The sequence below is a fragment of the Anopheles maculipalpis genome, chromosome 2RL (assembly GCF_943734695.1).
Source record: "Anopheles maculipalpis chromosome 2RL, idAnoMacuDA_375_x, whole genome shotgun sequence".
Taxonomy (NCBI): Eukaryota; Metazoa; Arthropoda; class Insecta; order Diptera; family Culicidae; genus Anopheles; species Anopheles maculipalpis.
Genome location: NC_064871.1, coordinates 5,513,555 through 5,528,671, shown reverse-complemented (window position 1 = coordinate 5,528,671; position 15,117 = coordinate 5,513,555). Strand labels below are relative to the sequence as shown.

General features: G+C 45.0%; 3 protein-coding genes and 1 non-coding gene across 4 annotated transcripts in view; all 4 read left to right on the top strand.

Moving 5' to 3' along the window:
- Positions 1–5,059: 5,059 nt before the first annotated feature.
- LOC126557903 (odorant receptor coreceptor) lies at positions 5,060–14,749 on the top strand. The gene is made up of 8 exons (XM_050213814.1): positions 5,060–5,513; positions 5,824–5,984; positions 7,570–7,668; positions 7,840–7,957; positions 9,639–9,846; positions 14,087–14,291; positions 14,419–14,574; positions 14,699–14,749. The coding sequence occupies exons 1-8, from the start codon at positions 5,075–5,077 to the stop codon at positions 14,747–14,749; spliced, it is 1,437 nt and encodes a 478-aa protein (XP_050069771.1). The 5' UTR covers positions 5,060–5,074.
- The window catches only part of LOC126559214 (UPF0687 protein C20orf27 homolog), a 462,937-nt gene continuing 454,432 nt past the window's right edge, over positions 6,613–15,117 (top strand). The window contains exon 1 of the mRNA XM_050215340.1: positions 6,613–6,620. The gene's annotated coding sequence lies outside the window, so the exon portion shown is untranslated. The remainder of the gene's footprint in view (positions 6,621–15,117) is intronic.
- On the top strand, positions 9,103–9,175 carry Trnaa-agc (transfer RNA alanine (anticodon AGC)). The gene has a single exon. It is a non-coding gene; the product is annotated as a tRNA-Ala (tRNA).
- The window catches only part of LOC126558950 (dihydropteridine reductase), a 374,118-nt gene continuing 373,640 nt past the window's right edge, over positions 14,640–15,117 (top strand). Inside the window, exon 1 of the mRNA XM_050215042.1 lies at positions 14,640–14,649. The gene's annotated coding sequence lies outside the window, so the exon portion shown is untranslated. The remainder of the gene's footprint in view (positions 14,650–15,117) is intronic.

Genomic DNA, 15,117 nt, shown 5'->3' with positions numbered 1-15,117 from the left:
GGGAAGATGAGCGCGGCAAGCGTATCTCGCGACGGGAGAAAGCGTCCAAATATTATTATCGGGAGCTTCCATTGGCATCCTGCACCACGTGCTCAGCCACCCGCGTAACGTACACGATTGGTTTTTTGTGCCGTAAGCCGATTACCGGAAATGGTTCGTGCTCATATTTCGTACAAGGTGTAATTCCTCTAGCTACACAACCAACCAAACCCGGTAGGTAAGACTCGTTTGTTTGATTAATTAGATTGTTATTCCAACCCGTGCCAACAGGGTGGATGATGTTTTCCTTTCTCACTTTCCTGTCGAACACCGCAAGTCACACCACGGGGAGTGGGAGGCATGGGGGAATGAGAAGGGAAATTGCCACTAAAGCTATGTTTATTTACTTAACATCCTTACACTCGCAGCTGTAGGCGAACGGATTAAGCCCTTTTTTTGACACTTCACTTCACTTTAATCCTTGCGATAGTATATAAAAAGCCACCAAACTCACAACACTGCACTTGTTGATAATAGCTGCTCCAGTGAACCTGTTGGGAAAGGGAAACAGAACAACAACAAAAAAAAAGCCGAGGTGTCGGTTTGTAACTACACATTTTGATAACAAAACCATCGCACCCACTAAACGGTCAAATCATCAGCCACCATGCGCCTCCATCGAGCGGATCGAACCTCTCTCGCTCGCGCTCGCGCGCGCTCTTCTCTATTTACACCAAACACCCTTTCAGTTTCGCCTACTCTTCCGGCTGTCAATAGCAACCACGAACGCGCACGCTGGATGCTTAGATTAGAACACTATCGCACCAGCCACAGCATTTGGCCCTGCATGCCTCCAAAGATGAAAGCGAAATAACGACGACGACACCAAAACTTATATAAAACAAAACAAATTACAAATGCCGAAAAACAAATGGCTCTCCAACACCACGGGATTTGTGAGCTTGGATGCCTGTATGAGCTGGTATGTAAGTGGCAACGATTGGCATACGCACACTGCACACTACACGTTCGCGTACCGCCGAAAGCCACAATGCGTCCAACCAAAGGAAAGGTTCATTTTCGACTGAACAGGCATTCGCCTGCTCGGGTACGCTTGGTCGGTGACACGGCTTTGATGGTACAGCGTAAGGCATTTCGGGCAAGAACCCGCTTCAGAACGACCCAAGTATCATCGACCTGAGAGTGAGAGAGAGAGAGAGTTTTGTGAGTCCTCACACTCTGCTCTACGCTGGCTTGCCGAGAAGGTGAGAGTGAGTTCCGTGTGCTTTCGCGTCACTCACCATCTCACAAAAGTGAGGCGGGGAACTGATGTTAGTGTTCTGCCTGCCAGCCAAAGCATAAAAACAGCAAAAAAAAAAGGATGTAAATAAATGGAAAAAATGAAGATTTCTTCCGACAATTTTCCTGGAAAACAGCTGAGTATATGAAGCGGCTCGAACGGTTAGACGAACCTGTAGCCTGTTTTGGAAGCTGTTCGCCGAAGGTGTGCAAAAGCCGTGCTTCGGTGTGAACCAACTAATTGATTTTTAACGTCTCTTTACTTGATATCGATGCTATTTTCTACTTTTTTTTAATTTATAATGGAATATATTAAAAAGATTTAATGTCTTTCCGTCGAAGTTAATGTCCTTCGGAGAGCAATGAATTTCAAACAAACCACCCTCGTGGCTTATCGTAACATCCTGTCCCACAGACTGAGTGTATGTTTTCCATTAAAATACGTTCAATGACGTCCCTCACGAACGGTTCGGTCACGGACACGCGTACGGCGTTTAACGAACTTCTTCTCTTGCAAATTTAAATACATACACAGTCGCTACATACCTTTAAAGAGTTTGAAACATCGTTATTATGCTTTTCCCGGCTTTTCCTTCGGTAACGGTATACCGGCGGCACACAGGGCAAATATGACGCTTTGATTAATGAGTGTATGTGTGTGTGACTGTGGTGAGCTTGATTCAACGCCCACCGTATCGCGGTGGGATAGCGAAATCAATTATGGGTTTAATTAAAATGGCGTCTCAAAAACGCACCCAGACGAGGTAGGGAAGACGCGAATATTACTGCGCGAGAGCTTATCATTCCCCGATCCCCGACGACTCGCAATTCTTGATTTAATATCGTCCTCAAAGAAGCACACATTCCGATCCTCACAAAACGAATGTGCGATGAAAGGATAATGTGTGTCCTTCTTGTTTTTCCTTTCCTCGAGACACTGAAGGATACGTACATACAAAGCCACACGGTACGATGATCTCCGCTCTTCCTGTTGACAGATACAGATTCCCTTTACGACACGTCAGCACACTCTTACGTTCTTCTCCACCAGCCGGGTACGGGATAGTTTCGAGCCTTCGAGCTTCAAGTGTCTCGTAAAACTAACGCCCTGTCGTCCACACATCGTTTATATCTCTTCACCTCGAAGGAAAGTGGAAAGTGAAAGTTACAAGACACAGGCGAGCCCTTCAGTGCTTGCCACCAGTCCGTGTTCTTCCCAAAAAACGGTAGAGAACAATGTCCCGGATGGGTTTTTCTTTTCTTTTTTCTTTCTTCCAGCATGTGTGCTCTGCCTCATTTTTGTCCTACACCGTTTTTTCCTCACCGATCGTTCTGAGCTGAGGTGTATAAAATATGCCTATTTAAGCTCTGGCAGGCGCCGGGGCAGAAGCAACCAAGTGTGAAGGTCCTAAATGGTTGTGTTCCTTCCTGTGTCTCGTACCTTCTCTTCCGTTTGTTCTCTCTCTCGCACATACAAAAACTTTAATCACACACACAGACGACCGGGTTTGGGGTGATAAGCGTTCTGTTAAGCACGACAATTTAGTGTGATCGTTGTCCCTTCGTACCAGCCTGTCTTCTTTGTGCCTGGGTGGGAAATTATTGTCTCATTTTTCATCATCACAAAGCCCTCTTCTCAAGGTAAAGGTCGTTCGTTTAGAATGGTGTCGACTGGTTGGATGAGTTTTAATTTTAAAAGCGTTGCTTACGTCAGACCCAGCTAAAGGGGGCCTCTTTTTAAGGTCCGTTTTTTCTTCGACGACACTTATCGCTGTGGCATCAATACGGGACCAGTCGACAGTAAATTGGGTACATTATTGTTCTAATATCTTTTTTGTTTTTTTTTTGTTCCCCTCTATTGTGATGACCCTATTTTTTTCAATAGCCAACGATAAGGCACGCGTTCTAATTCTAGCCACGTGTCCAGTTTTGCTGTGGCAGCGTGACAGCGATGCATATTTAATCGTGGGATCAGCGTCCGGTGACAAATATGGCGCAGCTACTAAGCAGCCATCTTTGCCAAGTCTTTAGTGCTTAAAGCAAAAGTTTAAAATACTATTATTTGTAATGCTTTTTTGCCGTTCGGTTGACCTTACTTCTAGGGTCCTTTGCCAATGTCAGGAGGGATATCACCTCTTCCACATGCACAAGGTGAAGAACGAATAGCAGCCAACCCCTTTTACGTGGCAAAAATGTCTCTTTAAGACACCCCTTCTTTATGTACCGCTGCCTTATCGATCTTGGCGCAATGTGAAAGAAATTGTGTGGTGTGGCGTGTTGGAGTTGTTAGCATAAAAGATTAACGCACCTAAAACTCCCCACGGCACAGCAAACCACACAGGATAGGTGATGGGAAAATACCACTATTAGCTACCCAGACGGAACAGATGTTCACTCCCGGTACGTTTCTGAAGATGATTCCCTCCCAGTAGTTCCCCCGCTACCGCGGTTGGTGCATGTGTACTGAGGATAGACAGCAAAACGTGCAACGTATTCCTGACGGCCACGTAAGCGTCCAAGGACAAGAACGTAGCACCCGTGCCCAGGATGATCCCATACTATTATCGCCCATCTTACATTCGATTGATACGTTGAGCGGAACGGACGTATCAAGTCGATCGTGTACGATTCGTGAAAGCACATCCGATTGAAACGCTAGTGAAACTCTCAATCTATCAGCCTCATCATAAAGCGGGTTCCCTACCGGTGAGATAGGTTAAGTTTTGTGTCACAAAATAGCGATTGGATATTTTGTGCTCTTGTGTACGTGAACGCACATTGCCTTGCAACAATCTCTGGTGCTGTTGGTTGTGAGCGTGAAAGATTATAGTGGTGAAGTTCTAGCGCACCAAACTTAGCGATCAACTTGTTGGTTTGTTGGAGGTGAAGAAGCAAAGCGAAGCAAAAAAGCAATATTGAATTGAAAACTATTTTGTCTTCACGATCCTTTCCCGCCTGTTGTGTGTAGAGAGCACAGAATGTGGCAAAGTTTTGATCGGTTGGTGGAACTGGTTTGAATAGTGCAACTACGGTGAACAGGAACACAAGCGAAGCAGACAAGCTTCTGATCGGAATTCGAACACAGAGTTGCAGTGCTTTTTCGTACTTGTGCGGAAAGGATTCGAGCGTTGTGTTTAGGCGGTGACGGATAAGTAAACAATTTCAACGTAAGTATTTGAAGTATATTGGAAGGTATTTCTAGCTCAAGTGAAAGCCTAACATTGGAGCTTTGTGCTTAGGGAAAAGAAAAAGTTACACTATGCTTTTGTGCTCGTTGGAATTTTGAAGTAATATGAAAAGTGTTCCATTACCGGTTTTACGTCAAGTTGTAAAAGAGTAAACGCCTGAAGATATGCAATGTGTGTTTTAACTCTTCAACTATCCAGAGCCTTCTTCGGAACGCCATTCGACAGCCTCGACTGAAACAATCAAAAAAGGGTTTCTGTTGACAAAAGATTGCATACTGTTGGGCGTTTCAAATACAAAAAACTTCAACATTCCCGTACTTCTACGGAGTTTCCACAAATTTCAATATTTGCTCATCGTAAATCATGCTAAAACTGTGTCCAAATTAAGCAGGTCAACATCTCTAAGCTCCACCAACGGGATGCACTGTTTGCTTAAAGAGTTTTTCGCCAGTTTTCTCCGTGTCAGTTTGCTGTCCGCTCAGGAAAACACACACATACAGTTGGCTTAACTTTTCTCGGCATGTGTTTGCGACTGTGTGTCCTAAAAATCGATAAATCAATTAGTGACATTTTCGGTGATAACGGTGACTATTGACGTTCCGTTTCAGATGCAAGTTCAACCGACCAAATATGTGGGCCTGGTGGCTGACCTTATGCCGAACATTCGGCTGATGCAGGCGAGCGGCCATTTCCTGTTCCGCTACGTCACCGGCCCGATCCTGATCCGGAAGATATACTCCTGGTGGACGCTCATCATGGTGCTGATGCAGTTCTTTGCCATTCTCGGCAATCTGGCCTCGAATGCGGACGACGTGAATGAGCTGACCGCTAACACGATCACGACCCTGTTCTTCACGCACTCGGTCACGAAGTTTATCTACTTTGCAGTCAATTCGGAAAACTTTTACCGAACGCTCGGCATCTGGAACCAGACCAACTCGCATCCGCTGTTTGCGGAGTCGGACGCACGCTACCATTCGATCGCGCTCGCCAAGATGCGGAAGCTGCTTGTGCTGGTGATGGTTACCACAATTCTCTCGGTTGTAGGTAGGTACCCGGCCGAACACTATCAACCTCACACGGTTGACCGGTGTTCCTGCTGGACATAAAATATCCCTCAAGAATAATTGACTTCCCGTCTCTGACACGGGGAGAGAGACACGTGGGCCAAATTTCGTTTGATTTATCGTCACCACTGGGTTCGCTTCACGGCTCACTGGGTCGGAAGCGTGTGTACCGTAGCTAACTTCTTTTGGGTCTACTTTCATTCTTTGCTCTCGATAAATTACTCATTTCTTTTGGGGTTTGTCGTTTCTTCTCTCTGCACTGCAAAAAAAAAAAAATAATAAATAAACAGCCTGGGTTACGATAACGTTTTTCGGCGAAAGCGTCAAAAATGTGCTCGATAAGGAAACCAACGAGACGTACACGGTGGAGATACCCCGACTACCCATCAAGTCCTGGTATCCGTGGAATGCAATGAGCGGACCGGCGTACATTTTCTCTTTCATCTACCAGGTACGTACCAGGTAAGCGAGATGGGACGTGAAAGGTTCACTTGTCCTCTGGTACGGTACTGTCAGTGTGTGTCCAAGAATTTGCAATCGCTTTCCATTTCGCACTAAAAGAGACGAAAATAGCGCATAAAAATAACTCAACAACAGAAGAATATTTCTACTATTTTCGATTGCATAACTTTGGGCGCTTTTAACTACCAGAAAGCAAAACCCAAACGCCTAAGGTTATGCAAAAAGTACAGAAAAAACCGCCTGTTTGTCTCCAATAACAAGCCTGTCAACGGGGAAATCATCCGCATTCAACTTCGACCAAGGTCAAACAGCGTCAAGAACGCGAACGCTTCTCTTAAAGATTGTGGCCCACGCTGTACGCGATTTTTGCTTCGCAACCTCACCCAAAAAGGCTCTCGAAAACGCTCCAAAGACACAGCCACACAAAGCCGCGGGGGAGAAAAGACGACCGACGACGATTATGAAGATGTCCAAACCATTTCCCGTCCGGCGGCATTATCTGATGATTTGCGAGGTGGCTTTTGCCAGTGTGATTCGTGTGATGGGCGGAAAAGAAAATGTCGACCAGTGGCCAAGAGAGAGCCGGGCAGTACTACTTGTGTGCGATGAATGCGGCGATACTTAAGCTGGAGGATTTACAACCACAGTACGCTACAGTACGATGGTGCGCTTTTTGCGTTTTGATGAAGTGACGCAAATTACAATGGCAATTATTTCCTGCCAGGCTCATTTCGTGTTACAAGTTTGCTCCAAATTGGCTGACAGCATTCAATCTGCTGCACTAAACGGATCGAGGGTGATTTTTTGAGGTTGGAGTCCCGCGGATGTTTGGTGCGTTTGCAATATTCATAGAAACTTAAGACAAACTTCTGTTTAATTAATTGATGCACAATAACTTAAAACCTGCTGCACAGCTGTGTACCTCGCTTTCGTCTTTTTCCACGCGTCTACGAATTACTTTATTCCAACATTTTAATATAGTCGTTTGTGCATTTTAATTAGCGCAAAAGCAATATAAAAAGCTCGCCCAGCTCTACCATTAAAACAAAGTGCCTTCCGAGCAATTGGTCCGCGAGCCTGTAGTAATATCTTTTCTCCCACCGTTTCCATCCCACAATCCTGGGTCCTGGCCAGTGGGATTCTTAGCTCCCTCAGTTCTATCCTGCTTAAGAAATGCATAGCTAGGTGGCATTCCCAAACGGCGTGGCTGATTCCGAGCGTCATAAAGTTTGATGGGTGTTTTTAATATTATTTCCGCTCTTAAGCACATAATGGACTTTTCATGCTTGACTAAACCGTACTGCCAGCGTCCGCACAGGCAGGCAGGCAGGCAGGCAGATCCCGATGGTCGATTTTGGTGGTCTATCGCGGCTAAACACTCCAATATTACCCTCATCAATCTATCCTACCACTCCTACGGCGAATCGAGCTCGTTGAAGATGCACCACACACCCCACGCCGTCGGGATGATCCATCCCAGGACAAGCGAAATCTCTCCCATCGCCACCGTAGTAGCAAGCTGGATGGAATCGCACACACAGTGCCGTAGTTTTACAACATTTTATGCTTCACAGATTTACTTCCTGCTGTTTTCGATGGTCCAGAGTAATCTCGCGGATGTGATGTTCTGTTCCTGGTTGCTGTTGGCCTGCGAGCAGCTGCAACACTTGAAGGTAGGGCTGCATACACACACACATACACCGTTACTCGCTACTTGCTCGCTAGGGCGCGTACGGTCGATTTTATCGTCTCCTTCGTTCAGCATCATCCTTATCGACATAGTGCTAACGATAATAATAAAAAAACTCCCCATCGTGCTCTGTCTTTATCACACACGCTCGCAGGGAATCATGCGACCGCTGATGGAGCTTTCCGCCTCACTAGACACCTACCGGCCCAACTCGGCGGCACTGTTCCGCGCAATTTCAGCCGGCTCCAAATCGGAACTGATCATCAACGAAGGTACGTACGAGTCGGACCACTACCACTTCCAATGACCTTAGAGCACGCGGGAAAGTTACGTGGGGACAGTATTGGTGGACGAAACACACAGACAAAAAAAAAACACATCATCCGCATATATTCGTCCCCAAAACGATACACAGCCAGGCTGCACAGGACTTTTCACAGGAAGGGGAAATGAAACACGCCCGGAACTGGGGCGGATGGCCCGGAAGAGAAACAGAATGATAAAACAATCCTCGTCGTCGTCGTCGTCGTCGTCGTCGTCTGTCGGACGGATGTAGCACGAGAAACAGAGCGAAAGCAAAGTCGAGCAAAAGCAACAAATAAATTGAAGTTTAAAAATAGATTTTGCACGTCCACGTGGAAAGCGGTCGGGATGGGAAAGCTCATGTAGCGCACCGGATAGTCGGGTACAGTGCAGTGCTATAGTTGTAAGCACCTGGAAACCTGGTCAATTGATGTGGCTTTTTTTGTTTACTTACGCTTTTAATTTCACACGATTATTTACATTTTTTGTTGATGTTTGAAACATTGTTTAAAATCAATGCAAATTGTTTAATGTCTCTTGGCGCAATCAAGCACCGCACTGTCAAAAATCGTTTAACTCTCGCATCGAAAGTGGCCACCGTTGGGAGAGCTAACCGCGCCCGCAAGCGTGCCCACCCAAAGCATACGACGCGAAATGCATATTAAAAAACCCGTGGCCCTTTCGCTCGCTTCCCATTTGCATCTGTGCACAAGTGTATCACGGTGCTTGTCGGTTCATGTTTTAGTTCTCTCTCGCTTACTTTCATCTCGTCTCGGCTTCACGACGACAACGAGGATTTAAAAGAGTGGTTTTGTGTGTTCTTTTATAGCTATTTTCTGATTTGCGATTCATGCCAGTAGTGTAGCCAGCTTGGGAGGGAAACAGCAGACCGATCGGTGCTAGTTTATTATCAGCTTTAGTGTTTATCCCACCTTTGCGCACACCGAACCCACATACACATACACACACATGTAGAGCTTAAGGCCAATGTAATTTACCGTGTTTATGTCGTTCACCAACTCCTTCGTAGGGAGCTTTACTGTGCATGACCGAATGAATGTGGACATGAAACGGTAGCTTATTTAGGCCTATCAACGATCACCATTCACCACATGGGGATGTAGCTCAGATGGTAGAGCGCTCGCTTAGCATGTGAGAGGTACCGGGATCGATACCCGGCATCTCCAAATTTATACAGAAGAGAAATGCTAGGAAAGATTTTTAAGGACTTTTCTCTGTCACATTCCTACTCCTGTAATTTTAAAATCTTAAACAGCAAAAAAAGGACCTCCAGAAGACTCTCCTTACTTCTCTCTCTCCTATACAAAGCATCAACGACTCTAAAAATATTCTCCTTTAGATCTTTCCTTAAGCTTTTTTTAAAATCGCGAGTTTTTTTTTCTTAGCATAATCCCTCAGCCTAAGTAGCCATTTCGTGTTTACTTCTTCTTTCGTACTTTGCATCTCGGAAGTGGTTTTGCTCTGTTTCCGGGATTCGAGGTTTTCGCTTTGCCTTGTGCAGCCATTCGCTTACATTCGAGAGAGAGCACGTCATTTTAAGATTGCTCCTTGCTGGTTGGTGGTTTTTGATTGTTACATTGTCCTCGATTGCTCTCACTCTATTCCAACCAACGCAACAACAACATGCAGAAAAGGATCCCGACGTTAAGGACTTTGATCTGAGCGGCATCTACAGCTCGAAGGCCGACTGGGGCGCCCAGTTCCGTGCACCGTCCACGCTGCAAACGTTCGACGAGAATGGCAGGAACGGAAATCCGAACGGGCTTACCCGGAAGCAGGAAATGATGGTTCGCAGCGCTATCAAGTATTGGGTCGAGCGGCACAAGCACGTCGTACGGTAGGTAATTCTTCAGGTGTGGTACATTTCCGCACAAAAGTTTTTTGTTACTTGTTACGGTCGTCTAAATTTTAGACTGTTTTTAAACCTTCCTTTTACAAAGTATGTAAAAAAATACACGATTTTTTCTAATCATCCTATTTTAAGCTCATCAAAATCCAAATATTCAACCCTTTACTCTAAAATCCCAATCATCCAAACAAACCCCTGAACAAGCCTTAAGATGAGATACGCGCCAAAGCCTTGCCCGAAGGCTTTCACCCTATCGAAAAAGCATACGTTAGCATGACTTTGCGAGCCCGCGCCGTATTGGAAGTTTTTCCTCTTTCCTGGAGCTCACCCGTATCGATTTTCCACTAAACATGCTTAAATCGGTTCACAAAGCTCCCGAAATCCCATTTCACCAATCTACCAATTTGAAGTTTATCGTCCTTTGTGTGAGACGAGAGAGAGAGAGAGTGAAGAGGACGAGTCGCCCGAAGAGCGGAGATTTTTCATCCTGCTAAACCTGCGGGAACCTCTTGCCGTTGCCGCGACATCAGAAGCGGATTCCCTTTCTCTGACCCGCACAAGCTCCGGCTGACCTCAACGAAGAGAGGGCGCGCGCGCGTCTGGACGCGGGATTAGGTATCGGGAATTGTGTGATTTCTTCGGGTTCCATAAATCGCTGACGGTTTCCATTACCACCCGTACCGGAGAGACCGTAAACGTGCAAGGAAAGCGAAAAACGTTTAGATTTCAGCTGGCGGTAGAAGCAAATTGAATCATCCGGACGCGATGACTTGTCTGGCGAGGATTACAGTGTCGGCATCACCAGCTGCCGTAGCTAATACAGCTGTAAATTTCGTTAGACATTGACTTGATTTTGTAATACTATACAAACGCGCACACAAACACACCAGAGAATAACTCGCTGTTTTTGTCCACAACACCACAACGTATCCACCGCCAGTTATCCGGATCACGGATACCAATGGAGGAGCCTGTTTTTTGCGGAAGATCCTTATCGATGACCCACTTTTCGTGTCTTGAGATGATAGTCACTTTGGCGCCTTTCACGCAGGGACATTGGAGAAATTTATTTATTCAACGATGGGTATCGAGATTTCATCAATAATTCTTTGTTTCTTTGTGACAAAAAAAGATCCAACTTGATTGAGGAAAATACAAAGCTAACTCATCATGTGCTGCAAATTGCATACTTTTTGGCGTATATCGCTAACAACAGTTTGGAAAACAAAACGGCGAATAGAAAACTACGCCCAAAGTTATGCAATTCGAGGGCAATTTGTTCTAACAACCCACTCTTGGCGACTTTTAACAAGTGTTTTAAACTGGAAATGCCATTAAATTGTGATGTTTTCCTACTGATGAGTTTTATTCTGGCCTTCCTGCAACGGTTTCTTGTGTGGTGTGGCTTTCCGAGACGGGTCGTGTTTCTTGCTCGTTTCCCGCATGCGACGATGTAATTTTTCCTTTCTTCACTCACAAATACACCAACCGCAGTGTTTTAGTGTTCACTCTCTTATTTTATTGAACCTGTTTACCACTACTACCCGCTGGCGCAGGAACCTACAGAACACTCGCTAAGCTCGGCATCCATGCATGTAAAATGAGCCGTACGACAGATTTAAGGCAGGCTTCATTCGCTGCTGTTCTCTCTTCAGTTTTGTTGCTTTGTTTTGCATTCTGTCGCTTCGCAAGCCGTATGGCATTACGCAATCGAAACGAGCCAGAAAATGAGCACGCCAAATGTAAAGAAAATCCCTTTTTGAGTGGCGCACCTCAACAACGCGCCACCCGTCTCAAGCATTCATCTAAGGGTTGGCCTGAAGCGATGAGCTAGCACAAAACATGGTTTCACTTCCTTGCGCGTGTTACCATCCAGCGATGCTGAAGCTCCCCCATCGCCGCCAGCAAACATCAACAATTTCTATTCAAACAAAACCCCACAACAGTGCACACTGCACGGAAGAATTCAGAACATATCGTTCTTCGTTACCTCGTCTCGATGCTGGTGGATGAGACTTTTCTCAACCCATTACTACCCAACAGGCGCGCGTTCCGTTTCCAAGACCTACAACATACACACCCCGGCAGCAATATTTAACCGAAAACAGGAACATTCATTCGCAACCCGCAGCACCACAGGGCGCCGTGATTTGAATGTGTCGGCTTCGTGTGTCTGTGCGGCTGTGTGTTAATTCAATGTGCACGATTTTCCCACGACCGCATCAACGCGTCGTTGTGTTCGCGATGCTTTCGTCAGCTTTCCTTAAGCCTTGTGCCTTGCGGTGAGTTTCTTCCGCTCGAAAGTGAGTGCAACGAATCGGAAAGGTTTTTCCCGGGTGAACCGAAAATACAAAACAAAGCGCCTGCAACGTTTGTACGTGTTTGCGGCGGTTTGGAGCTTTCGGTTGCAATTAGAAAAATAGGACTTTAATCAGAATTGTTCGAGAAAAAGGGTGAATGAGGTGTGCCACGAAGTGTGATTGTGTTTGGAGATTGTTTGGAATTCTAAGAACGCATTACACATGTTATGAAAATAACATTAATTCCATTGCTACAATCTTCATGACAGGATGCACATTGACGTGTTTTGGGCATTGTGTTCAACTAATGGACAAAAACCTCAGCGTGGTTGGGATATGAATGAGGAATGTGCTAAGATAGATTTGTAATGTACGCCTAACTGTATGCAATTTTCAAATTGAGCCTATCAAGCTTTTTTAACTAGATATTCTTCTTTTCTTGATAAGGGTTGATTAAACAAGAAGAATGAAAGACTGTACTGGTCTTGATTGCCAATTGACCAACTGTTTGAGTTGATAAAATAAATAAATTTGTTAGTAGGAACAGTCCGGTGATGAGTCGACAGCGACTTCGGACCGTCCGGATCCTATCCAGACCATAGTGAGGACTGACTAGACAAATAAGTGGTATCAGAAAGTCTAGTAAGCCGATTCAATTGTCTGTGTGACCTAGAAAATTTGTTAAGTAAAGAAGATGAAGAGGAAGTAAAAAAGATTAGCAAGTCTTCTTACGGGCAGCTTAACCTTATTGGTCGTGAAATCAATAAAAAGAATTGTGAAGTTACTAAGAGAAAAATGGACAATCTTTTTCCATTATGCTGCCAAAAACCCCTTAGAATAGACGCATTAAAATATACTAAAAAAAAGAGTTAAAATATGCAATAATACGCATGAATGAATGCATTTTGTCTTCATTATGGCCACGAAAGCTAAACGGAAAATCGGTATCTACTGAACTGTACACTCCCATACATACAAATTTAAATGTTTCTTTGGCAAGAAATCACTGCGAGGATGTACCAGTCAGCAACGGTATAATTAATTTAATTTCCATTCCACTGCGAAAACACACCAATCTCAAACCTGATCATTTCTAACGCAATGATACCTCCCAAATTTTGTAACAAAATTAAACACCCAAACACTGCTACATGTTCGTCGGTCATTTGACACATAAAAGGGCGAACCTTATTGAATAATCTCCAATTTCAGCACAATTTCAGCAGCTTCTGTTCTCAGACCACATCATCGATACACACAAACCATCGAACCATGATGTTGATGTGCTCGATTTTCGTATTTTCATTCCGCAAGCAACAACATCTCCAAATGCGCCAAACATTCGATGCCCATCTGGAATTCAATCCCGAACACAAATTCAATTTCAGGCTGCTCTTCTTCGGCCAAACCAGCAGCGCCACAACACCAGCTGCAGCGAAGTGTGTGTTCTACGAATTCTAATGTTTCAAACACAATACAAATGTTATCATTTCCACCTCACTGGCCTTCCTCCCATTCCGTTGCTACGATGTTTAGCGCACGGTTCTGTGCGTACGCTGAATGATCGATTATAAACGTAATGGCAGGAGCAGGCATTCAATTTCCTTTCCCGAGGAATGAAGCCTTTTTGCGATCCCCAGCGCTTGCAAATTGTTACGCCTATTTGAATACAAACAGTCAATGGCTCTGTCTGTCTGTCTTTCAATCGATCATGCATGATTTGATTAATATTTTTATTATTCACCTGTTCACCTTGCGACATTCAATTTCCGGACTAGCAGGACAAACCCCGGGGAGAGGATGGTTCGCGTTGGAATAGAACGAATCGAAAAAAAAAGAACATCCTTCGTATTTCAATGCGTATTGCTTTATGGTTTTGGTTTGATTTGGTTTTTCGTCCTTCGACTTGTTTTGACTTCACGCTACAGGCTCGTTTCGGCTATCGGAGATACGTACGGACCCGCCCTGCTACTGCACATGCTGACCTCCACCATCAAGCTGACACTGCTCGCCTACCAGGCTACCAAAATCGACGGTGTCAACGTGTACGGATTGACCGTAATCGGATATTTGTGCTACGCCTTGGCTCAGGTTTTCCTCTTCTGCATCTTTGGCAATCGACTCATCGAGGAGGTACGAATCGTTTTTTTTTCCTCCCAAAGTTTTCATCGCATATTTGCATCACAAAGCCGATTCCGTCACATTTTCATTATTCCATTTTGAATCTCGGCGTGAATCACCTCGCCTCTTCGCTCCCCAGAGTTCATCCGTGATGGAGGCGGCCTACTCGTGTCACTGGTACGATGGTTCCGAGGAGGCAAAAACCTTCGTCCAGATCGTTTGCCAACAGTGCCAGAAGGCGATGACCATTTCCGGAGCCAAGTTTTTCACCGTTTCACTCGATCTGTTTGCTTCGGTAAGTGCGGAAAAGAGGTTCGGGAATGGGACAGGCAGACGAAGTCACCGTCAAGCTTATGCAAACAAGAATAGCGTTTGATCTGATGTTTGACTCACATTTGTTTGCCTTCCTCTTTCGTCAGGTTCTTGGAGCGGTTGTTACGTACTTCATGGTGTTGGTGCAATTGAAGTAAAACAACAGTGGACAGTGGCTTTTCTCTGCACAGCAGCTCCTAGAGGCACTATTCTACTGCTATGGTTTACAAACTGTTAACACCCATACGACCTAGAACGTGTATACTAACTGAAATTTCTGTTATTGCATAGAACTTCTGTATGCTGACGGGTTAGATTCTGGATGCTATCAACGTCGATTGGTTTAACTACAAAGAGGAATTGGGAAAAAGCTCTTAGTGATGGGAAAGGATACGTTTGGATTTTCTTTTGTATGAGGCGCGCTCATTAAGCACTCACTGTATGTGCCTTTCAAAAACCAGAAATTGTAATAGTAGTGCAACTAATAAAAAGTACAAACGTTTCTTAACGCACCGCTTACTCTGTT